Raw genomic sequence first — 24,616 nt, 5'->3', positions numbered from 1 at the left:
AAGCCTCAATTATTGCCAGAGATCTGAGTTTGATTCCACAACATCTTGAAAAAGAAAGAAACCACTAGTCTACCACTAAACCACTAGAAACCACTAGTACTGGTGAGCCATCAATAGACAATGACCAAGTCGGCCAAGGAAAACAACTACTGTTGATGACAGAAAGATCATTAGAGCTGTGAAGAAAAACCCTAAAACAACTATCAGTACGTCACCAACAACCTCCAGAGTGCAGGGGATAAAGTATCACAATCTACCGTTTGCAGAAGACTAAGACAGCAGAATTACAAAGACTACACCGCAAGATGAAACTCGTCAGCACCAAAATAAGAAAGGCCAGATTAGAATTTGTCAAGAAGTAGAGGTGAGCCAGTGAGTTCTGGAACAAAGTTTTATGGACAGATGAGACGAAGATAAACCTTTACCAAAGCGATGGAAAGATGAAAGTGTGGAGAGAGGAAGGAACTGTGTATATGATCCAAAGCATACTACCTCATCTGTGAAGCATGGTGGAGGTCGTGTCATTACCAATTGTCATGACCAAAGGGATGAAAATCGTGTTTTCAGAGCTTGACTAACCTTCATAAAACAAGCTGCAGAAAATATTTATACCACAATCTAACTGCACATCATACCTGAAATATTCCTAAGATGTCACCCTAACAAAATATTAATTCAAGCCTTGTGTGTACCGCGTGTGCTACAAAACAAACACGTTTCCCCATTCTGCTTCTGGACATGTGATCCTATTCTGCTTCTGGGCATGTTACCCCATTGTGCTTCTGAACATGTGATCCCATTCTGCTTCTGGGCATGTTACCCCATTGTGCTTCTGGACAAGTTACCCCATTCTGATTCTGGACATGTTACCCCATTCTGTTTCTGGACATGTTATCCCATGCTGCTTCTGGACATGTTACCCCATGCTGCTTCTGGACATGTTACCCCATGCTGCTTCTGGACATGTTACCCCATTCTGCTTCTGGACATGTTACCCCATTCTGCTTCTGGAAATGTTACCCCATTCTGCTTTTGGACATGTTATCCCATTCTGCTTCTGGTGCCATTTGCTATAAAACAAACCTTTTGTCTTAGTTCCTCTAGCTCCTGCAAGAGATCATTCTTTTCCTCCATTTGTTCACTCTGTTTCTTCATGTTTTTTGGGAGGCTGCATCGAGGCAAGAGATCCTTTAATCATCAAGAGCAAATCATCAGGTGACTACTTTAACAAAGCAAATGTTACAGAAATCACATCATCTTTCGTTAAAACTTTTGATGTGGACATTCACAGAAAGACATTCACTCATTCATAAATGTGGAATATTGTTGCGGATATGAGGACTGTATTTTTTTTATTGTGTGCTTTATTATTATTATTGTTTATTCTGCGCCTCCTGCCTCCGGAGTTGTGTAAAGATAAAAAGGGCGTCTCGGTAGTTATTCCATGAAACACCACATTGCAGGACCCGATAAAACCCTTGTTCAGTAGCTTATATCTTATTATGTGTTTTAGAGTAAGGCCTTGTCTTCCATTAAAATGACACTCCATTGCACCGAGTAAAAGAGATAGATTCCCTTCATTCCCATTCCCAAAAACCTCCATTTCCCCTTTCGTAATGGCCAAGCCTCAATTTGGCAATTACATCCCCTCCAAAGCCGCCATTGACCACGAGGCAGGGTTGGGGAAGAAAGGCGGGTCTCCACCTCGTCATAGAGGGGAGGAGTAAGTCGGCCCCACTCATCCAACCCAGAACGAGGTGTTTGGCTTGAGAGGGCGGAGAGAGAATGCTTGGGGGAGGTTCAAAAAGGGTGAAGGGCGGGGCCTATATAACCCGCCGTGGGGACGCTCCCAAAGGAGACAAGCAGATGAGTCCAAGAGATGAGCTGAAAGGCTGAGCTGAGCTGCATGGTGAGGTGGACAGGAAAGAGCTGGGTCGTCAGAGCAGGGCTGAGTCGTGAGGTCCAAAAGCAGATCATCCAGGGAAGCACAAAGCCTGCTATTCGTCACCTTGCTCGCCAGCAGCAGCGTCTACAGCAGCAACAAGACTCGACAGCCGGTTGGGCCTGGACGGCAGTTTGGAGCAGGGCCGCGAAGGGACAGGGGCTGCCGAACGCGCCGATTCGTGCTGCCGAACAAATTGGACTTTCCTCTCCTTCCAGCCAATTCCTATCATCATTCCCCGTGTGAGTCGTCTTTGTTTGTTCTGTCCTGGGTAGGTAATTAAGTCTGTATAAGCTAGTATTTTCCCTGTGTCTCTAAAAGCTTCTGTATATTATTTTATTATCGTTCCTTCTCCTTGGTTATTTTGAGCCTGTAAATAGTAATAAATAGTAATCGTATTTCAAACCTTTCTTTGCCTTTGTCTTCCTTTTCTTCACATCCGTCGTCTTAGTCTTTTCCCTCATTGAATAGCGGTGGCGCGATACGGCCAACGTTTGGGTAAATCGGGTTTAGTCGGGGAACAACTGTTCGGCCGCGGTTACCTCCGCTCGGTAAAAATAACATCTGATCCGCGGACCGTAACAATATGTTTGTCTCATGTATGCTATTTCAAATAATTTTATCCCATTGAATGAACCTTAATAACATCAGCGTCTGTGCCACTGAGGACGATGCAAGAGTGAACATGTCAGAAACACATCACATAGTGAAAAGAAGAAAGGCACTCGGTAGAGGGCATACCTCCGCCAGGCTGAACACTTTATGTTTTGTATCCCATTGATGGTCCGGATCTTAATTCGGACCTTAACCAAAATCTAATCGGCTTGTTCTTCTCACCTAACCAACTCTTCCACCTCCTTTTGTCATAATCCGTCCACAAATTCCACAACACAACAATATCCACAATGAGCTGTCTAACATATCTCCCTCGTTAAAAACCTGGTGACACCTTGTCAGGTCCGTCTCTGATGTATGCTCTGACAAACCGGTGTATGCTACCCTTCCATCCCTTCCCTCACTTCAAATGGAACGACAGCCAACTCCGCTCGTGAGAAGGCCAAATGCCTCAATTCTATACTTGCTTTATAATCCTGCGTCCCTAACCCCTCTCGCTCTCGCTTTGTACCCACTACCCACCCTTCCCAGTCGTACCCAACTGCTCCTGGATTCTGTGTCTTTTTCACCTGAGAAGTTGAAAGAGTTTCTGGCAACCCGAGACTCTGATTCTGTAACTGGACTGGATGGCATCAGCTCACACGTCCTAAATATTTGCTCTGCTGCTCTTTCTTGCACTTCCTCTCTCTGCCCTTTTTACCTTGTCATTTACCCTGGGTCATCTTCCATCTGCTTGGAAATCTGCCAACATCACTGCACCATATAAAAGGTGCAAAAACGGATCCCCTCAACTACAGACCAATGAGCTTACTTTGAATCATCAGCAAGGTCATGGAATCCATCATCGCAGTGGACATAAGGTGGTTCCTTTTCTCCAACGACCTCATCTCAGATTTAGACCAGGTCACTCTACCTTGGACATGCTGCTTCTACTCTCCCAACAATGAATGGAGACCCTCAATATCAGACGTGAGTTCAGGGCCGTCTCTCTAGACATATATCGAGCTTTGAATGCAATCTGGCATCCTGCCATGCTCTCCAAACTGCCTGTCTATGGAATCCATGGTCAACTCCACTCTTGGATTACTGACTTCCTCCAATCTCATGGCCAGCGTGTAGCTCTCAACGGAACCCTTACTTATTCTCTTCCTGTCAAGGCTGGAGTACCCCAAGGCAGAGTTATAAGCACCATCCTATTCCTAATTTTAATCAATAGTCTCTAACTCTCTGGAAAATCCCTTTATCTATTGGATGCTGACTCCAACCATCTGCCGTGACATCCCTCATCCTTCTGACAGACAGGCAGCAGCCTCTTCCCTCTCCTCAGACCTTGACAAAATCACAAACTGGTCAAACACCTGGAACATGACTTTCAATCCTGATAAATCTCACACACTTGTTCTGTCTTTTTCTGTCTCTTTTTCTTTCTTTCTCTTTCTCTTTCTCTTTCTCTTTCTCTTTCTCTTTCTCTTTCTCTTCTCTCTCTCTCTCTCTCTCTCTCTCTCTCTCTCTCTCTCTCTCTCTCTCTCTCTCTCTCTCTCTCCTGGTCGTTGGTGAGTCGTGCGTGGGTGTGGCAATCATGGCTGCTGTGTGTGAGGAGCTGTGAGTACTGTGTTGTGTGTTTGCCTTTCCCATCCCCCTTTTCACTCCCTCTGTGTCCTTGTACGTGTTTGTGAAGTTTTCCCCGTGTTTTCCTTCTTCGTTGAGACAAGAGAGAAAGAGAGCGCGCACGGTGAGTTTGGTGCGAGTCCTAAAGAACCTTGTGTTCTTCGGGCCTGTGCTCTGCTTGTCGTGTTTTTCATTATCGTCGTTTATCGGCTCCCTTATTCTATTTCTTTTCATTTTACCTTCGCCTGCAGGCTTTGCTTGCGATAGGTTCTATTTTGTTTTGCTTTTTCAAATCTTTCCTTAGTTTTTGGTTCATTTATCGCTATGGCAAACAGTCGTTTGCAGAGAAGCATTTACGAGTCACTTACTTGTAAAAATGGGGTAATAGTTAGTCCACCCGACGGGGTTTGGGTCGATGACGTCGTGATGGGCTTGGGTGAACTCGTTGGTTTTGAAAATGTGTTAGCAGCTTCAAAGATGAACCAACGAGTTGTTGTTTTTCTTTCCGAGGAGCGCTATGTCGCTCAGGCGGTTGAAACTGGTTTGTCCTTACCGCCAGATATTTTCGTTAACGTTAGTATGTTGGACTCACCGGCGGTGAAAATCACTTTATCTAATTTACCGCCTTTTGTTAAAAACGAACAGATTTTGTCCGTTTTAACACAGTTTGGCACCGTGGTGTCAAAAATCTCCATGATTCCCTTCCGTTTGCGTTCGGATTCTACAGTCCGCCATATCATGTCCTTCCGGCGGCACTGTTACATGGTGTTAAAAAACAATGCTCAATCGCTCAATGCCTCAGCTACGTTGGTCGTTGAAAATCGAAATTATCGAATGTACATCGCAACAGAGACAATGACGTGTTTCACGTGTGGTGCCTTCGGACATTTAAAAGGTGCTTGTCCGAAGTGTATATCCGGTGGCACATCTAGACAGTCAGGAACAAATGCCGATCCTAGTGGCACATCTAGACGGACAGAACCAAATGTCGATCTTCGCAATGATAATGGCGCGTCTGGGACGGCAGATCAGCCTTCACATTCGAGCGCGGAAATCGATAATTCACCGGCTGATGACGCGGGTTTTACTACCGTGTCCTCCAGGAGGAGTTATAAAAGAGGAAGCGGTAATGAGGACATACAGGCGAGCGTTTCGAAAAAGATAGCGCCGTCGAATGAACGTAATGTTTCTCTTTTAGAAACAGAAGCTCCTGCAGCTGGTCTTCTGCTGCAGAATAGGTTCAGTGTGTTTGCTGAAATGGAAGAAGACGTTTCCGTTCATTCCTCTCATGAACAAGGACCAAGCGCAATGCCCCAAGATGTTGTGGTAACCACCCCGGTTACTGAAACTAAAGTCAAGAACCATAAACCTGCTCTCGTCCCGCGCCCTGCTGACGATGAAGTGTCTGAGGTAATGGAGGCAGAAGAAGTAGCAGCTCCAGAAGGAGAGTGCAAAGCCTCTGATATAAAAACGTCAATCCCTGTTACGGTTTTTAAAACTCCCGCTGTGGAAACAGCTGCACCTTTAGTAGAAGACGATATTCCCGTTATGAGAGCATCGGTTTCGGTGTGTGGGGGAAAAAATGAAGACCTTTCGGATTACGACTCAGATGGGGCCTCGTCGCTTGCCTCTGGTGCTAGTAGTGAGGTCTGGAATGACCCAGCAATAGCCAAGGAACTGGAGGGTGATGATGATTTATCACCCATGGAAATTCTAAAGTTTCTTCAGGACACCTTTCGAAAGAAAAAGGTTAAAATTATGACCTTCTTCCCGGACCTGTCTGGCTTTATAAACTCCTCAAGACGTCTCCTCCTTAAGGCTGAACAACTTGGTGTGACTGAGTCACAAGTTTTTCGCCTTAGAAAGTGTGTATTGAAAGCTCGGAAAGAGCTACAAGCACACCCAAACTTCCCTTTACATGATAAACCTTCCCTACCTACACCATGACCTTCTCTGTTGTAACTCTAAATATAAATGGGGGACGTTCACCCCTGCGTAAAGCTCAGGTAAAGTTGCTTGTCGAGCAAAAACATTTCGATGTTGCTCTTTTGCAAGAGACAAGATGTAGCTCTTCGTGCGTGAGCGAATGGACTCGCATCATGAAAGGACAGTGGTTCTTTAGTAGCTTGACCTGTCCTAGTGCTGGAGTGGCTATTTATTTAAATCCTTCTTTCTGTCCTGAAAATGTCACTTTTAAGGAGATTACTAAAGGGCATTTAGTTTCAGTTAATTTCTTTTATAATGGTTATAAACACACTTTAATAAATGTATATTCACCCAGTACGAGCACGGAAAGATTAGTTTTTTTCACACAGTTAGAAATGTCCCTCACACACCTTGATTTTGATGGTCTTGTTTGTCTGTGTGGGGACTTTAATTGCACATTGTATCCCACCCTTGATCGTAATGGAGAAGAGCCCCACCCATCAAGTACAACACCCTTAAAGAGAGCATTGTCCAAATTCTCCCTTATGGATGTATGGAGACTTCAGAACCCATCTGCACGGCAATACACGTGGTGCCGATGTGCAAATGGCCGGCTATCTCTTGCAAGGCTAGACAGATTTTACATCAATAATGACTCTCTAAACGTCATAGACCATGTTGACGCCACCCCAAGTGGTTTTTCGGACCATCACATGGTTGTTCTTCATATACTCTCCCCGGCTCGAAATTGTGGCACTGCCCATTGGACCTTCAATGTATGTAAGTCTTCTGCAAGATGACGCTTTTCCTGTCGCCTTCCGAGCCTTTTGGGAAGCTTTACTACTACGGAAGCCTTCCTACTCCTGCCTCATACAATGGTGGGACAATGCGAAAACCCATATTAGGACCTTTTGCCAGCAATATAGCTCCTTTTGTACAAAGAACGAATCTGCGCTGCAATCTCTAATTGCCAAATAAATATTGTCTCTCCAGTCAAGCCTCCCAGCTCCCAGTGCCGAAAGGACTAGTTCTCTAATAGCAACGAAGAAAGCACTCCTTGCTCAACTCTGTGCAAAACAAGCCAGAGGGGCTCTAATAAGGCTACGAATGGAGAACTACAGCTCTATTGATACTCCTTCCAAGTTTTTCTTTGCTTTGGAAGCACGAAAAAAGAGAAACCAGCAAATAACTTCGCTGCAGGCACCAGGAGGCCGAACAACACGCGATCCAAAAGTCATTAGAAGCTTGACAAAACAATACTTCTCTGACTTGTATTGTGCCAGAAACATTAAAGAAGACATGATTCGTTCCTTAACCACTTCTTTGCCCACCTTGTCTGAACCTGCATGTCAACAACTTGACAAGGAAGTGACTCTTGACGAACTTTTTACTGCTTTGCAAACTTTGCCAACAGGTAAAGCTTCTGGACTTGATGGAATCCCTGCAGAGTTCTACAAAACCTTCTGGGATTTGTTGGGACCTGAGTTGCTTGACCTCTTAGTTGATAGCCTACGATCAGGCTTGTTACCAACCAGCTGTCGCAGGGCTATACTTGCTCTCATACCTAAGAAAGGAGACCTCCAGCAACTTAAAAATTGGCGTCCCATTTCGCTCCTCTGCACGGACTACTAGATTTTCTCAAAAGTTCTTGCCAACCGCCTCAAACCTCTGATTGGGGAGATTGTACACCCCGATCAATCCTATTGCATCCCTAAAAGGACAATACACGATAGCATTTTTATTGTACGTGACATGATTGACATTTGTATTGCTGAACATAGAAATGTTGGTCTGGTGTTTTTAGACCAAGAAAAAGCTTTCGACACGATTGATCACTCTTATCTCTTTGCTGTTTTACGGGGGTTTGGTTTTAAGGAAAATTTTATTTGTTATATTAAAATATTGTATAATAATATTTTTAGTTTGCTCAAAGTAAATAACATTTTAAGTCAGCCTTTCCCTGTTACCAGGGGTATTCGTCAAGGGTGCCCCCTGTCTGGCCTTCTATACTCCCTATCAATTGAACCTTTACTACATCGTTTACGCACACGGCTACAAGGGTTTTATCCTCTGCCGTTAGAAAATCCCGTAAAGACCATTGCTTATGCGGATGACCTCTGTGCAATTGTGTACTCCGATGACGATGTTCGCGCTCTGGTTGAGTCTGTCGAGGAATTTAGCCTGGCAAGTAAAGCTCGACTAAAGTTAATTGGGAAAAGAGCAAAGCTTTTTACTTAGGTCCACAGAATGAAACTCCCCCTCCAACCCTACCAGGGCAGCTTGTATGGACCAATGAAGGAATACACTACCTCGGTGTCTTTCTTGGAACTCAAGATTTTATTTCAAAAAACTGGGAGTCGCTGATTACCAAAACTGAGCAGCGGTTGATAAAATGGAGGGGACTATTGAGGCAGCTTTCCTTCCGGGGTCGTACTCTGGTCATTAATAATCTCGCGGCATCAATGCTCTGGCATGTTTTTAAAGCACTGCAGGCCCCAGGTTTTATCCTTTAAAAACTTCAAAGCTCTTTTGTAGATTTTTTCTGGGGGGGAAAGCACTGGCTCCGGCCAGGAATACTAAGCCTGCCGACTGCAGAAGGTGGACAGGGGCTAATAGATGTGACGAGCAAAGTGATGGCTTTTCGCCTCCTTTCAGTGCGAAGGCTTCTATACTCCGACGTCCCATGGAAAGCCTTTGCCCATTGTTTGCTTAAGCAAGCTGGGAAACTTGGCTATGGTGACGAGCTTTTTCTTCTTGACGCGAAGCACGTGGATATGACATCGGTCCCGTTGTTTTACCGAAGCATGCTGGAAGCGTGGCAGGCTGTTTCTTTTCGCCGTGACACCAGTGCTTACTCCCTTCAGATGTTTTTAAATGAACCAATATTTTTAAATCCTTTTTTTTGATGGGGTCTGTAGTGACAGATCTTTCATGCAAAAGTTTATTGATGTCGGCGTTACCAGAGTAAAACACCTCAGGAACCCCCTTGTACATAAATGGAAGCCAGCTGCTGACATTGCCGTGGCCACCAGTGTAAGGTCCATCAGAGTTATTGGCAGAATTTTCTCTGTGATTTTACGGACCTTTAAGCAAACCGGGTTAAAATGGGACCCAGACATAGAAGATGCCCTCCATCGATCCCAATGTCCTTTCCCAAATCTTTTAATTATATTTCAAAGTTTTAGGCTCTTTAACCAGATGGAGAAATCCTCAGTGTACAATCTATGTGTTCTCACTCTTTTTCCTGGAAAACCTGCAGAGCCACAAGCTCATTGGCGAGCGCTGCTTCAAGCTAACCGTTTCACAACAATAAACTGGCAGGTGATGTACAAAGAACCTACTGTCAAGCGCTCGGGTGATCTACAATGGCGGTTAGCGCACAATATCCTGCCTTGCAACATCCTGTCCCACCGTATATGTCCTGAAAACTCGGAATTGTGCCCTTTTTGCGACACCCCAGAGACCATTTTTCACATTTTTATTGAATGTTCAAGGTTGGCCTCGTTTTTTAAAATCCTGTCACGTGTGATCCGGGGGCTCGGTTTGACTTTTACACATTGTGTTTTCATATTTGGTTTTAATGTCTTGCATCAATGTAAAAATGAATGTCTTTTAGCAAACTTTCTGTGTTCTGAGGCAAAACTTGCCATTTATTTATCGAGGAAACGAAAACTGCAGAACACTGACGTTTTAGCTGATGACGTTTTAACTGTTTTTAAAGCATTGGTTACATCGCGTGTTCTTTTTGAGTTTGAAACTCAAGATCCTGTTTTATTTAAAAACCGGTGGTGTGCGAAACAATCCTTATGTGGTATGGTTGGTGGTGTTCTAACAATCAATTTATAAATCTAAAATATTGCTTCTCTGTTACCCCTTCCTTTCCTGGTTATTTCTTTTGATGCCTGTACAAACATCCTTGTAAAAACACCATGTAAAACTTGTATTCCTTGTAATAAAGGGGAAGAAAAGTCAAAAAAAGTCTCTCTTTCTCTCTTTCTCTTTCTCTTTCTCTTTCTCTCTCTCTCTCTCTCTCTCTCTCTCTCTCTAAGTACTGTTCCGCAAACCCTCCATCCACTATCTCAACAACCATCTTAAAGAGGTTCAGTCACTCAAACTTTTGGATGCCACGTTCTGCTATGATCTCTTGTGGTCAAGCCACATTTCAAAGTTGGCCTCCAAAGCCAGAAGCCGACTGGGCATCCTCCATCGTGTGAAGTCCTTCCTTGGCACACCTGAGCTCCTATGCACCTACAAAGCTTTCATCCGCAGCTTGATGGAGTAGTGCTCTCCCCTCTGGGCTGGCTCCCCTGTCTTAAATCTTGCTCAGTTTGACGCCGTGGAAACCAAGGCTCTCAAGATCATTCATTGGTTCTCGCAAACGCTCCCATGGCTCCCAATGTTTCTCGCCAACGCTCCCGCGGTGACCGGCTAGCACCCTACACTTTATAATCATGAAAACAGGGACTACATCATGCAAGAGGCAGGCTTGAAGTGTGTGACAAGAAATATATGGGCAAGGATTTGGTCACGTTACAGCAAATAATGATCTCGTCTTGCAAAAGACACCGTGGGATGTTTAACATGGACAAACGGATGCTTTAACTCATGGAAAAGCGAGATTTAATGATGCAATGGCCGGATTGTGAAGAATCAAGGTGATGGTTTATATTCAGGTCAGGAATCAAACCAGATAATATCCCAGCTGAGGGGCAAATGTGCAGCCTCCAAGTTATCCTGCCAGCTTCAGATAATAAGCCAACACATAAAAATAAATATCCACCACAGACGGCTTTGGCAATTTGAAAGCAATTTTTTTTATCAGTTTTCTTTGCGTATTCCAGCATAAGTAATCCACCATAATCGATCAACTGCTGGGCCCCTGCACGCACCTCAGCAATGAGCTTCTTGGTGGCTGGCCGAGCCCAAGTAATCTCCAAGCACAAGAGTCGGGGTGAACGGCTGCCGTGATACGACGGTTCCGAAGCTCGGCGAGGAAGTCACACATCGTCAACGCATGCATTGCACGCAGGCCTGAAGTACTGAGGGAGGATTGAACAATTGAGGTATTCAGGACAAACCGTTAGCGAAGCAAAGGCAGTACATGTTCAAATAAACATTGATGGAGCAAGAAGACGCAACTGAAGTGTATATAGAGCAAGGACGGAAATTGGCCCACCCATCTCGTGATGACCTCTTAAGTTCCTCCATGATATCGATCTGGTCAAGTAGTTTCTCAAGCAGGTTCAGTTGTTTTGTGGGAGAAGCACGACCCTGATTAAGACAAAGTAAACATGAAACGTTGAATTATTCAATTCTCTTAATTTATTTAAGACAACAGCATTTGAAAAGATGTAGTTTTGCTCACAACTGGTACTAAATGTGGTGAAACTTGCAGAGGATTTTGGTCACAATGCTGGAGTTATTCACAACATTCTTCATGTTGTTCAAAACATATTATTTAGGTTTATCCCTTTACAAGCTACACAAGCTATTGAAACGGTGGACACAATGAGCCGTAAACTTGTCGTACTTGGGGAGTGCAGGGGAGACTTTAGGAGATTTTAAAAAATTATAATCCCAGGCGTTGAGGGGGGGGGGAGTGGGAGGGGATGATGCCGATGTCTGTGTAAAGATGTATGCAATAGGGTCACTCCCGATTGTGAGGGGGTATTAATAAAATACAAGTCATAATAAAATAGCCGAATTCTGGGGGAATTATCCTGTCTGTAAGGACGGGTTCTTCACTAGTATCAAATAAAAGAAAACAAAACCATCACCAAATGGACTTTGTATTCAATGCTTCAAACTCCCTTCCTCTTGGCTCTCTTCCCTCTTTTTCATCACCATAACGAGTATCATTTGCAACAGCCCAAGTTACTTGTACACACATACTGTATTTTTACAATGGGGCTTAATCTCAATGATTAACTCAAAATAATCTCTTTTTGATATCAACAAATTATAATAAACTAGCCGAAAGCACCCGGCGTTGCCCGGGTTCTTTTTGAACAAATTTACTACTATAATTCAGATTTTACTCGTGGCCGTAGAAAATTGACTACTATAAATCAGCTCAGCTTTTAATTGTGAAATGGGCCCAGCCGGGCCGAAGCGGCCTCGACCGGCCTCGCCACCTCGCCTAAAATCTTCCCGGGGCCCGCCCCGACATTTTTGGTTCATTTTGAATGAATTTACTACTATAATTCAGCTTTTACTCGCAGCCGTAGAAGATTGACTACTATAATTCAGCTCAGCTTTTACTTGCGAAATGGGCCCAGCCAGGCTGATGCGGCCTCGACCGGCCTCGCCACCTAGCCTAAGTTGCACTTCAAGAGAATTTTGAAAGAAGAAGAAGATTTATTGCGAAATGGGCCCAGCCCGGCCGAGGCGGCCTCGACCACCCTCGCCACCTAGCCTACAACCTTCCCGGGGCCCGTCCCGACATTTTTTGTTTCAGAGGTTTCCTCCTATCTTTCACCGTTCAGGAGATTAGCACGTGCAGACAAACAAACAAACACTTGTGTGTGTGTGTGTATGTATGTATGTATGTATGTATGTATGTATGTATGTATGTATGTATGTATGTATGTATGTATGTATATGTATGTATATGTATGTATGTATATGTATATATATATATATATATATATATATATATATATATATATATACAGACTTGGCATTTAATATGGAATATTTTTTTGTGGCGGTGAACTTACTTTTCAAGATGTCTTAGAACCAAAAGTTCATTGGAATTATGTTGAAATTATTCTAGATTTTGTTAATGTGACCTTTAAAAGAAACAAAAACCACATTTGACATTTCGAAACAAATAAATTGATCCTTGAAAGTGATGTAAACTGATATCGAACTCAATTCATGGACAGTACTGTGTTAAACTTCTGTACGTTTTCCAGAAGTATCTCTTTATTTTGCACATTAGTCCAAAAATTTTTTTTAACAAAAACAAAAGTTAAATTATGACTGGGATTACGGACAGTAAAATTACAGTTCAGTACTTCGTGTAACCCCCACGAGCATTCAGGAGAGCACGTACACATTGAGGCATGCTGTTCATGAGATTTGCCAAGGTTTGGACAGGAATCGCTTGCCATGCAGTGACAATAGCCTGCTGCAATTCACGCACAGAGGTCGGCTGCTGGTCCAAGTGGTCGATTTGACGCGTTAATTCTGCCCACAAGTTCTCTATCGGATTCATATCCGGGGACATGGCAGGCCACTCCATATGCTCTACACCACGGTCAGCAAGAAAGTGTTGGATCATGCGAGCACGATGAAGCGTGCATTGTCATCTTGGAAGACAAAGTTTTCTCGAAAGGCTGCACGAGCAAATGGAAGCAATGTTTCTTCCAGAATGGCCCTGTACTTGAACTGGTTCAGGTTTCCATTCAGACCAACCAGGTCAGTTTTTCCCCCTGCATGAAAAGCAGCCCAAACGGTCACCCCACCACCTCCAGCTTGGACTCTTGGCACTATACAATCTTTGTTGTAGGCTTCATGTACTTGTCTGCGCACTCGGACGCGGCCATCTTGACGATAGACCAGAAATCTAGACTCGTCACTGAAGATCACGTGATTCCAGTGTCCTGGCTGCCATTGACGGTGCTCTCTGGCCCACTGCAATCGGCGCTGGCGGTGTCGTCTGGTCAGGCGTGGCTTTCTCAGGGGACGCCTGGCATGATAGCCTGCTTGAACAAGTCGTTGGTTGACTAGCCTTCTGGATACAGGCACATTTGTCAGTTACTGCCACTCATCCCTAAGCCGATTAGCTGACTTGGTACGGCCATTGCGGACTAACCGGTGCAGCTGTCGATCATCCCTCCTTGTGGTTCTGCGGGGACGTCCTGGCCTCGGTATTGGAGTAGGGACACCCCTCTGAGCATTTCGTTTCAGGATCTTTGACACCTGACCTTGAGTGATGCCATACTGCCGAGCAATAGCACGCTGTTTCATGCCGTAATTTCGTAAAGCCACTACTCCATGACAAACAGCATTGTCGAGTTGACGGACCATCTCCAGAGGAAGCGGCATTAACTTTTGGAGACATGCAGCAGTTGTTTTCCACCAATACAGAACGCAACAACCCTTGTATACCCGACTGTGAAGCCAATCATCAAATGCACCTGTCCGTACATTTTGCCACGCCACCTGTGATATAATCCTGTTGTTGACTTCTTGCTGCGACAGACAATCAGTGACATGGTTCTTTTAACAAATAAATCACCAAAGTGCAAAAGAAACTCACCAGATTGATATACTGAGTTAAGAAAGTAAATCCAAGTCAAGAAAAAATATATATTCCATATTAAATGCCAAGTCTGTATATATAATATACAGTGGAACCTTGACTTACGAGTGCACCAACTTACGAGTTTTCCGAGATACGAGCCGTCGCTCGGGCGGTTTATTGCTTTGAGATGCGAGCCGAGATCTGAGTTACGAGCTTACGCCACCCGCCACCAGGTGGGTTCCGGTCACGTGGTTATCTTGCCGTGCAAGCATATCTGCCGTATATCGCTGCTGTTTTGTTTTCGCATGTTGGTTATTTTGGAGCTTACGCCAGCCGCCACCAGGTGGGTTCCGGTCACGTGGTTATCTTGCCGTGCAAGCATATCTGCCGTATATCGCTGCTGTTTTGTTTTCGCATTTTGGTTATTTTGGAGCTTACGCCAGCCGCCACCAGGTGGGTTCCGGTCACGTGGTTATCTTGCCGTGCAAGCATATCTGCCGTATATCGCTGCTGTTTTGTTTTCGCATGTTGGTTATTTTGGAGCTTACGCCAGCCGCCACCAGGTGGGTTCCGGTCACGTGGTTATCTTGCCGTGCAAGCATATCTGCCGTATATCGCTGCTGTTTTGTTTTCGCATGTTGGTTAATTTGGAAAATTTCTTAGTTTTAACCATGGGTCCTAAGTAATTGAGTGCCAAGGGCAGTACTGAGAAGAAGAAGAGGATGATGTGCTTGGATATAAAACACGCAATCGTCGAAAAACATGAGCGAGGTGTGCGTGTTGTCGACTTGGTGAGGCGGATGTGAAGGCAGCTGAAGATTTTATTATAACTTTTGCCGAACTGATAGAAGCCGAACGATACATCCCCCAGCAAATCTTCAACTGTGACGAGACAGGGCTCTTCTGGAAAAAGATGCCGAGGAGGACGTATATAACGGCAGAGGAGAAGAGCATGCCAGGCCACAACTTGTTCAGAGTGCCGGCGATAGCTCGCCTTCTCTTTGTGGAAGACACGGTGAGATCCTTAACATCCAACAACTAATGGGACGCAAACGGGGCGCCCAGTTTAGCGGTACACACATTGATGAATCACCCTGCCTGTGAAACACCGACATGACAGGTTATAGCTGGGTCGGGATTCAAACCCAGGCTGGACAGTTTAGAGTCAAGTGTGCGTACCTCCAGTCCAGGCCATCCTGCCAACTTGTATGCTGCATACAGGTGAAATATAAAGCGCGAGATATTTTTATATATACTGCATATTTAAAAAAAAATTGGTGTGGTTTTTGGCAGGCTGGAACGGATTAATAGCATTTCAATGCATTTTAATGGGGAAATTTGATTTGAGAAACGAGCACATTGAGTTACGAGCTCGGTCACAGAACGAATTAAACTCGTAAGTCAAGGTTCCACTGTATATATATATAAATATATATATATATAAAAAAACCACCTTTAGAGGCCATTTTTCCCCGCAAAGCGGGGGTTGGCCTTTTTCGGGAACCGTGGTTGTTGTTGTTTTTCGGTCCCCTTTTTGAAGCAATGTTTTACGGCCGGATGCCCTTCCTGACGCCAACCCTTTTTGCCGCCTTTAACGACAAACAGGGAATTACCAGTGAACTGGTACTCAATTAGCCGACCTCGGAAGGATGACAGGCTGAGTCAACCCCCCCCTGGCGTTAATTCAGCGATCTACTGGGATTCGAACCCAGGATCCTGGGATCCTAAGCCGGCACCCTAGCCGCTACACCAACACCAGGGTTTATATATATATGAAAAGCCCGCTTGGAGTTCGCAAAAAAGCACCCAAAGGACTCTCAGACTGTGAGAAACATGATTATTCATGTGTCTTTCACTGAGGAGAGGCTTCCGTCTGGCCACTCTGCCATAAAGCCCAGATCGGTGGAGTGTTGCAGTGACGTTTGTCCTTCTGGAAGTTTCTCCCATCTCCACACAGGATGCCTGGAGCTCAGCCAGAGTGACCATCGGGTTCTTGGTCACCTCTCTTACCAAGGCCCTTCTCCCCCGATTGCTCAGTTTGGCCGGGCGGCCAGCTCTAGGAAGAGTCCTGGTTGTTCCAAACTTCTTCCATTTAAGACTTATGGAGGCCACTGTGCTCTTGGGAACCTTCAATGCAGCAGAAATTGTTTTTGTAGGCTTCCCCAGATCTGTGCCTCGACACAATCCTGTCTCAGAGCTCTGCAGGCAGTTCCTTCGACCTCATGGCTTGGTTTTTGCTCTGATGTGCATTGTCAGCTGTGAGACCTTATATAGACAGGTGTGTGCCTTTCTAAATCATGTCCAAACAATTGAATTTACCACAGGTGGACTCCAATCAAGGTGTCGAAACATCTCAAAGATGATCAAGAGAAATGGGAGGCACCCGAGCTAAATTTCAAGTGTCAGAGCAAAGGGTCTGAATACTTATATCAATGTGATATTTCAGTTTGTTTTTTTAAAATAAATTTGCAAAACTTTCTAAAATCCTGTTTTCTCTTTGTCATTATGGGATATTGAGGGTAGATCGACGAGGGAAAAAATGAATTTAAACGATGTCAGCATAAGGCTGCAACATAACAAAATGTGAAAAAAGTGAAGCGGTCTGAATACTTTCTGAATGCACTGTATATCGATTACGGTCAATCTATGGCGGGGTCTCAAGAACATTGGCTGTGTGTTCATTTACCAAGTTTCTTGTGGAGAGATCGCAAAGTGGTTTAAGCATTCGAGCAAGCACTCCATTCAAAACCCTTGAGGAACGGCTGGCTTGGCAAGCGCTACCTTGCACCTTGGCAAATGAACACACCCCGGTCTTCCTCCCTTTCAGTTTCGTGTTAAACAGCAGGAGCGAGTTTCAAAAGTTTGCTATGAAAAACGCCATGTTAGCGGCAGGATGGGTCATGTTATTACCCAACCCTAGTGGGGTATATAGAGTACCGTAGATCTTCGTTCAGTTCTATAAGTAAAACCTACCTCACGGATGTCGGGATTCCTCAAAATTTCTTTATTTAGCATTTTAGAGATCATTAGCGACTGTTTAAAAACCGAATCAAACGTGTTTGTGGTTTAGAATTTCTTACTTCTGGTATAAGCCATTGATTCCACCAAAACGCCATGATAAGCTATTTATAAATGTTGACTCGACCTATTTTCAAGGAGGAAAAACCCCATGGGGAGGTGGGATATTATTGGTATCAATATTGTTTTGTAATAACATTAATATTATGCTATTAATATTATCGTGAGTTTTGTTATTAGAAGCGGCCTTGGAAAAACGCCACGATAAAGCTAATTTAACATGGATATACACCTCAACACGTAACCCCATTGACGGCAATGGCGGGGAAAACCCGCTCGGGGAGAAAACCCCCTTGGGGAGGGCAGCAAATGAATGCGCTACAACCTTCGTTGTGTAACCCTTAGGCATCCTGTCAAGTTTGGTTGCGATTGGATAAGCAACGACGGAATGTATCGCAGTCAGGACAATGCTCGATCACACCCACCTCTGCAAATGAAGGACCCTCAAGCTTCATTTTAGTGGACAATGCTCCATCACACCCACCTGTGCGAATGAAGAACCCTCAAGCTTCATTTCAGTGGACAATGCTCCATCACACCCACCGCTGCGAATGAAGTACCCTCAAGCTTCATTTTAGTGGACAATGCTCGATCACCCCCACCTCTGCGAATGAAGGACCCTCAAGCTTCATTTCAGTGGACAATGCTCCATCACACCCACTGCTGTGAATGAAGAACCCTCAAGCTTCATTTTAGTGGACAATGCTCCACCACACCCACCGCTGTGAATGAAGAAACCTCAAGCTTCATTTCAGTGGACAATGCTCAATCACACCCAATGCTGCGAATGAAGAACCCTCAAGCTTCATTTCAGTGGACAATGCTCCATCACACCCACCGCTGCGAATGAAGTACCCTCAAGCTTCATTTTAGTGGACAATGCTCGATCACCCCCACCTCTGCGAATGAAGGACCCTCAAGCTTCATTTCAGTGGACAATGCTCCATCACACCCACTGCTGTGAATGAAGAACCCTCAAGCTTCATTTTAGTGGACAATGCTCCACCACACCCACCGCTGTGAATGAAGAAACCTCAAGCTTCATTTCAGTGGACAATGCTCAATCACACCCAATGCTGCGAATGAAGAACCCTCAAGCTTCATTTCAGTGGACAATGCTCCATCACACCCACCTGTGCGAATGAAGAACCCTCAAGCTTCATTTCAGTGGACAATGCTCCATCACACCCACTGCTGTAAATGAAGAACCCTCAAGCTTCATTTTAGTGGACAATGCTCCACCACACCCACCGCTGTGAATGAAGAACCCTCAAGCTTCATTTTAGTGGACAATGCTCCATCACACCCACCTGTGCGAATGAAGAACCCTCAAGCTTCATTTCAGTGGACAATTCTCCATCACACCCACTGCTGTAAATGAAGAACCCTCAAGCTTCATTTTAGTGGACAATGCTCCACCACACCCACTGCTGAGAATGAAGAGCCCTCAAGCTTCATTTCAGTGGACAATGCTCCATCACACCCACCTGTGCGAATGAAGAACCCTCAAGCTTCATTTCAGTGGACAATGCTCCATCACACCCACTGCTGTGAATGAAGAACCCTCAAGCTTCATTTTAGTGGACAATGCTCCACCACACCCACCGCTGTGAATGAAGAACCCTCAAGCTTCATTTCAGTGGACAATGCTCAATCACACCCACCGCTGTGAATGAAGAACCCTCGAGCTTCATTTCAGTGGACAATGCTCCACCACACCCACCACTGTGAATGAAGAGCCCTCAAGCTTCATTTCAGTGGACAATGCTCCATCACACCCACCTGTGCGAATGAAGAACCCTCAAGCTTCATTTCAGTGGACAATGCTCCATCACACCCACTGCTGTGAATGAAGAACCCTCAAGCTTCATTTCAGTGGACAATGCTCCATCACACCCACTGCTGTGAATGAAGAACCCTCAAGCTTCATTTCAGTGGACAATGCTCCATCACACCCACCTGTGCGAATGAAGAACCCTCAAGCTTCATTTCAGTGGACAATGCTCCATCACACCCACTGCTGTGAATGAAGAACCCTCAAGCTTCATTTTAGTGGACAATGCTCCACCACACCCACCGCTGTGAATGAAGAACCCTCAAGCTTCATTTCAGTGGACAATGCTCAATCACACCCACCGCTGTGAATGAAGAACCCTCAAGCTTCATTTCAGTGGACAATGCTCCACCACACCCACCACTGTGAATGAAGAGCCCTCAAGCTTCATTTCAGTGGACAATGCTCAATCACCCCCACCGCTGTGAATGAAGAACCCACAAGCTTCATTTCAGTGGACAATGCTCCATCACACCCACTGCTGAGAATGAAGAGCCCTCAAGCTTCATTTCAGTTCTTAAGTTTAACATGAAAGAGAACAAATTTGCTTCTCCCAAATTAAAAGGAAATATAAAAAAGACAAGTTACTATGTTCACTACTCAAGGAAAAATTTCCACTCCAAAGCACTACTCAAAAGTAATTGTTGTTACATTTTATTTTCAAATAAATTGAGGCTCATGGAAGAGTTGAATGAGAGAGTGACACTGGCACAGTGATGGAGCAGGAGTTGGAATACCAGTGAGGATGGGAATGAAACAAAACCTCAGGCCACATAAGTAAAGACTCAGAACACACGACAAAGGAACCAAATTTCCATATAATGAAACCTTCCCCTATAGCCTATAGGATAGGGCGAGGCTTGTAGCTGTTTTAGGGTTTTTACTCTACAATTAGTACCCTCAATTTTAATTGTACCCCAGAGTTTTTTTTACAGCCCTAAGAATACGAAACCACCATTTATGGGGGGTTTTTTCTTCCTATACTCTCGACACTCCTAATTTCCGAACTGTATCTCGGAGCTGGCTGAGACTTTCAGAAGGAAAGTTTGCATTAATAATGCGAATATAAAGTATGCGGGGTAGACAATTTTTCTTTGACCTTGATCTAATTTTAAGGTCATGATCTAATTATGGGCATTTTTACATTTTTCTCCGTAACCTATGACGTGGCACCTAAGATGCCTAAGATAGGACACATTTTCTTAATCTACTCTCTATCCTTAAATGTTGAGGATCAACGACATATGGTGGTCCGAAAAAATATATGCCATCATCAGTTCGTGGGCCAAAGGGCAAGTCATGGGCGATCGCCAAGGATAAGCGCTACCCAGACAGGGGACGCTTACCTTCGGCGATGGCTTTGTGATTGCAGATATCTAGTTATACCTTGATGATGAGCACTACGAAAAAAGTTGATAGTTCAAAGATTTAAAAAACAGCAGTGCACATGAATACTTGTTTTTTATATATACAAGTGTGAGGTTGTGTTTATGCATAAACAGATCAGAGTGACAGTGCATCCAAAGTGGCAAAAACATACAGTCATGAGGTCCAGGTCTTCCTTTTCACAGAGGCCCATGACTGTTCCGAACTTGAGCAGCTCTACATGCGGTGGGAATTTTTTTTCAAAGTTGGTCAACGTAATAATGCAGCAGCAACAACAAAAGAGGAAATAATAGTATTTGGAATGCATAACATGATAAAATGCAGCAAAAATTAAAGTCCTGGGAAGTCCAAACATCTCTGGTTTTAGAAGAAAATTTGAAGCAAGAGCAGAGATCAATGCAAGCAGATAACAACATACATGATCAAAAAATGAGGAACATTTTAAGACATATGCAGCTCAGATACATTTCTGGTGCACTGTGTAAATTTCACAACTAAGCATTTAGTGTTTGGCCTAAGTTTCCCCGAGAAGATTGTGGTTGGCCTTCTCTTTAAACTGCTTCAGTTCCTGTGGCGATATTCGGAAGTGAAACTGGTTTCGATTCCCCCGGTGACACCACTTTTGTTGTTCTTGATGGTAAGGGTTGTAGGGCTGTGAGGAGTTGTTGGAGCAGGGAGAGGTGAGTTGGTGCAATACATTCTGTAGATGATATACAGTGCAGCTACAGTTTGGAGGTACAGCACCTTCAGAAAGTATTCAAACCCCTTGACTTTTTCACATTTTGTTGTGCTACAGACCGAATTAAAAATGGATTAAATTAACATTTAAAAAAACAACCTTTTTTTTACAAATCTATACAAAATAATTAAAAATGAAAAGCTGAAATATCTTGAGTCAATAAGTATTCAACCCCTTTGCTATGACACTCCACATTGCACTCAGATCCAATTTCCTTTGATCATCCTTGAGTACCAGTTTGAGTACCAGTTTACTTTGAGTACCAGTTTGAGTACCAGTTTACTGGTAATTCCCTGTTTGTCGTTAAAGGTGACAAAAACGGTTGGCGTCAGGAAGGGCATCCGGCCGTAAAACATTGCTTCAAAAAGGGGACCAAAAAACAACAACAACCAGGGTTCCCGAAAAAGGCCAACCCCCGCTTTGCGGGGGAAAATGGCCTCTAAAGGTGTTTTTTTTTTGTTTTTTTATCCTTGAGATGTCTCTACAACTTGATTTGAGTCCAGCTGTGGCCAATTCAATCGATTGGACACGATTTAGAAAGAAACACACCTTTCTATATAAGGTCCTGCAGTTGACGATGAATGTCAGAGCAGGAACTCTACCATGAAGTCCGAGGAACTGTCCGTAGAACTCCGGGATAGAAGTGAGGAGGCAAAAATCTGGGAAAGGGAATAAAACAATTTCTAAAGTATTGAAAATTCCCAAGAGCACAGTGAGCTCCATCTTTAGGAAATGGAAAAAATATGGAACTACCCAGACTCTTCCCAAACTGAGCAACCTGTCAAGAAGGATCTTGATCAGCGAGGTGACCAAGAACACAATGACCACTCTGACAGAACTACAGAGTTCCTTGGCGGAGTAGGGAGAACCTGCCGGAAGGACAACAGTCTTTGCAGCACTTCACAAATCTAGACCTTATGGAAGAGTGGCCAGACGGAAGCTACTCCTGCGAAAAAGGCAAATGACAGCACACCTGGAGTTTGCAAAACGGCACATGAAAGACTGCTGGCATGAGGTAAAATATTCTGTAGTCTGTGAGATGAAAATTTTCTTTGGCCTGAATGCAAAGCACTACGTCTGGTGGAAACCGAGCACAGCTCATCACCCATCTAACATCCTATTGTGAAGCATGTTGGTGGCAGCATCATGCTGTGGCCATGCTTTTCAGCACCAGGGTCTGGGAGACTCGTAAGGATAGGGGGAGCAATGAATGTAGCCAAATACAGGTAAATCCCTGAGGAGAATCTGCTTCAGAGTGCAAAAGACATTAGACTGCGGCAAAAATTTATGTTCCAACGGGACAATGACCCAAAGCAACACTGGAATGGCTTCAGAACAAGAACGTCAAAGTCCTTGAGTGGCCCAGTCAAAGCCCAGATTTGGATCCCATTAAGAATCTGTGGAAATATTTGAAGATTGTTGTTCACCGACACTCCCCATCAAACTTGACAGAGCTTGAGCAAATCTGCAAGGAAGAATGGGAGAAACTCCCCAAATCCAGATGTGCAAATCTGATATAAACATACTCAAGAAGGCTCGAAGCTGTAATCGCTGCCAAAGGCGTTTCTACAAAGTATTGACTCAGGGGGTTGAATACTTATTGACGACTCAAGACATTTCTGTATTTCATTTTTAATTACTTTGTAAAAAGTTCAATTTTTTTCCCCACTTTGACATTACGGGCTATTATGTGGAGATCAGTGATCAGTGACGATCAGTATCAGTGCTACTCCTCCTACAGTTCTGGGTTGATTACATCCAAACTTGCTACATAGGATAAGCATAACGGCTGCACCGATCGCTGCACCGTGTGCCGCACAAACGACTGCACCGAATTACGACTGCATCGATCGCTGCACAGCTGCATCGATCGGATGTGGCATGAAGGAGGATCTGCACTTCGGCATGAAGGAGGATCAGATCTAAAAGATCGCTGTCTCCATCGATCTTGCCAAGGCCGTAACACCTATCGGCTCAAAATCCTTTTAACTGTTGATTTCGTACAGTTACACGTTTCGGGAATTTGGTACACGTATCGGGAGTACATACGACATAGCGATTGTGAACACGATTATTGATCACGATTCCCAATCACGATCATCACGATCATGATTTGAAACATGATGGAATAATATTTACCGATATGAACAGTGATGTGGCTTTCATTGAAATTCTAAAGATACTGTTTAGATTTTGATGATTTGCGTGTGGTATGATTCAACGGATGTTTATACGAGTCGTTTAAAATAAAAAAAGCCTTCAATTTCTGATATTTTGCCAACGCCATATGCAGATTCGCCACGGACCCACGATCGATGTTTCTCTACGTGAACGTACCCGTTTGTTTGCGAACAGGTACGTTTTTCATGGAAGTCCTTCACGAATTTGCTGTCCATGTCTGACGTGCGACTGAAGATGCTACAGGAATGTGGAATTTATTGGTTTCATGCTTTAGCATTCACCGTTTCTGCATTGCCTGTTTGCTTCTGGCCTCCCACCCGTGCATATTTCTCTAGTAACCCCAATTCGTATACCGAGGTGTTTTTACTTTTCCCGGTGGACTTGGGGTAAATTGGGGGAGGGGGAGGGGTGACACTATTTCTCCATGTAAATGTGTATCATATAGCACCATTCAAGGTGGGAGAAAGTATTACAAGTTCCCACCTTTTACAAAACAGTGTTCCTGTTCCCGTGTTTTCCAGTGCAGTGAGGTGTTTTTTAATTGCACAGCCAGAGGTATTTTGGAGAGGTATTTTGAATTATACATTTAAATAAGGATAATACCACAAGCCCCCTGACTGCTTCGGCAAAGAGTGGGTGCGTCCAGTTAAAAATAATACAGGTGATGACGAAGAATGAGACACCATACATAACGGAACAGAACTAGCAGTCGACAGACACCCAAATAGGGAAGAAGGGAGCAAGCAAACCAATATACAAGAGAACTAAACCCTGCTAATGGCGCCAAAATACCAGACTCAAACAAGAAACAAAGGGGCAGGCAAGGATTTGAGCAGGCATGATCTGGTCTTGGTCGACCAATGGAGGGTTGGAGGATGAGTAGAACGTGATGAGATGTGATGGTGGGGAGATGTCATCCCCAGTCTCTCGAACCATCCTTGTCTCATCAGTGACGAAGCATATATGTATGGGTGTAGGTATATACAGTCACGTGAAAAAGTAAGTACACCCCATGTAAAGTTTTGACTTTTTCAACATATTTCAACATACAGCTAT

General features: G+C 44.2%; 1 protein-coding gene across 2 annotated transcripts in view; it reads right to left on the bottom strand.

Moving 5' to 3' along the window:
* Positions 1-24,616, bottom strand: part of HAUS7 (HAUS augmin like complex subunit 7) — a 68,314-nt gene that overhangs the window by 24,135 nt on the left and 19,563 nt on the right. For both annotated transcript variants that reach the window (XR_013621030.1, XM_078766404.1), the window contains exons 4-7: positions 20,795-20,856; positions 11,268-11,362; positions 10,981-11,130; positions 1,084-1,168 (exon numbers count right to left, since the gene is read on the bottom strand). Coding sequence is in view for 1 of the 2 variants with exons in the window: in XM_078766404.1 (XP_078622530.1) it covers positions 1,084-1,168; positions 10,981-11,130; positions 11,268-11,362; positions 20,795-20,856 (392 nt within the window). In the remaining variant the exon portion in view is untranslated. The remainder of the gene's footprint in view (positions 1-1,083; positions 1,169-10,980; positions 11,131-11,267; positions 11,363-20,794; positions 20,857-24,616) is intronic.

This window comes from Myxine glutinosa, chromosome 12 (genome assembly GCF_964187855.1).
Source record: "Myxine glutinosa chromosome 12, kmMyxGlut1.1, whole genome shotgun sequence".
In the NCBI taxonomy this organism is placed as follows: domain Eukaryota; kingdom Metazoa; phylum Chordata; class Myxini; order Myxiniformes; family Myxinidae; genus Myxine; species Myxine glutinosa.
This window is presented reverse-complemented; position numbering and strand designations above follow the sequence as displayed.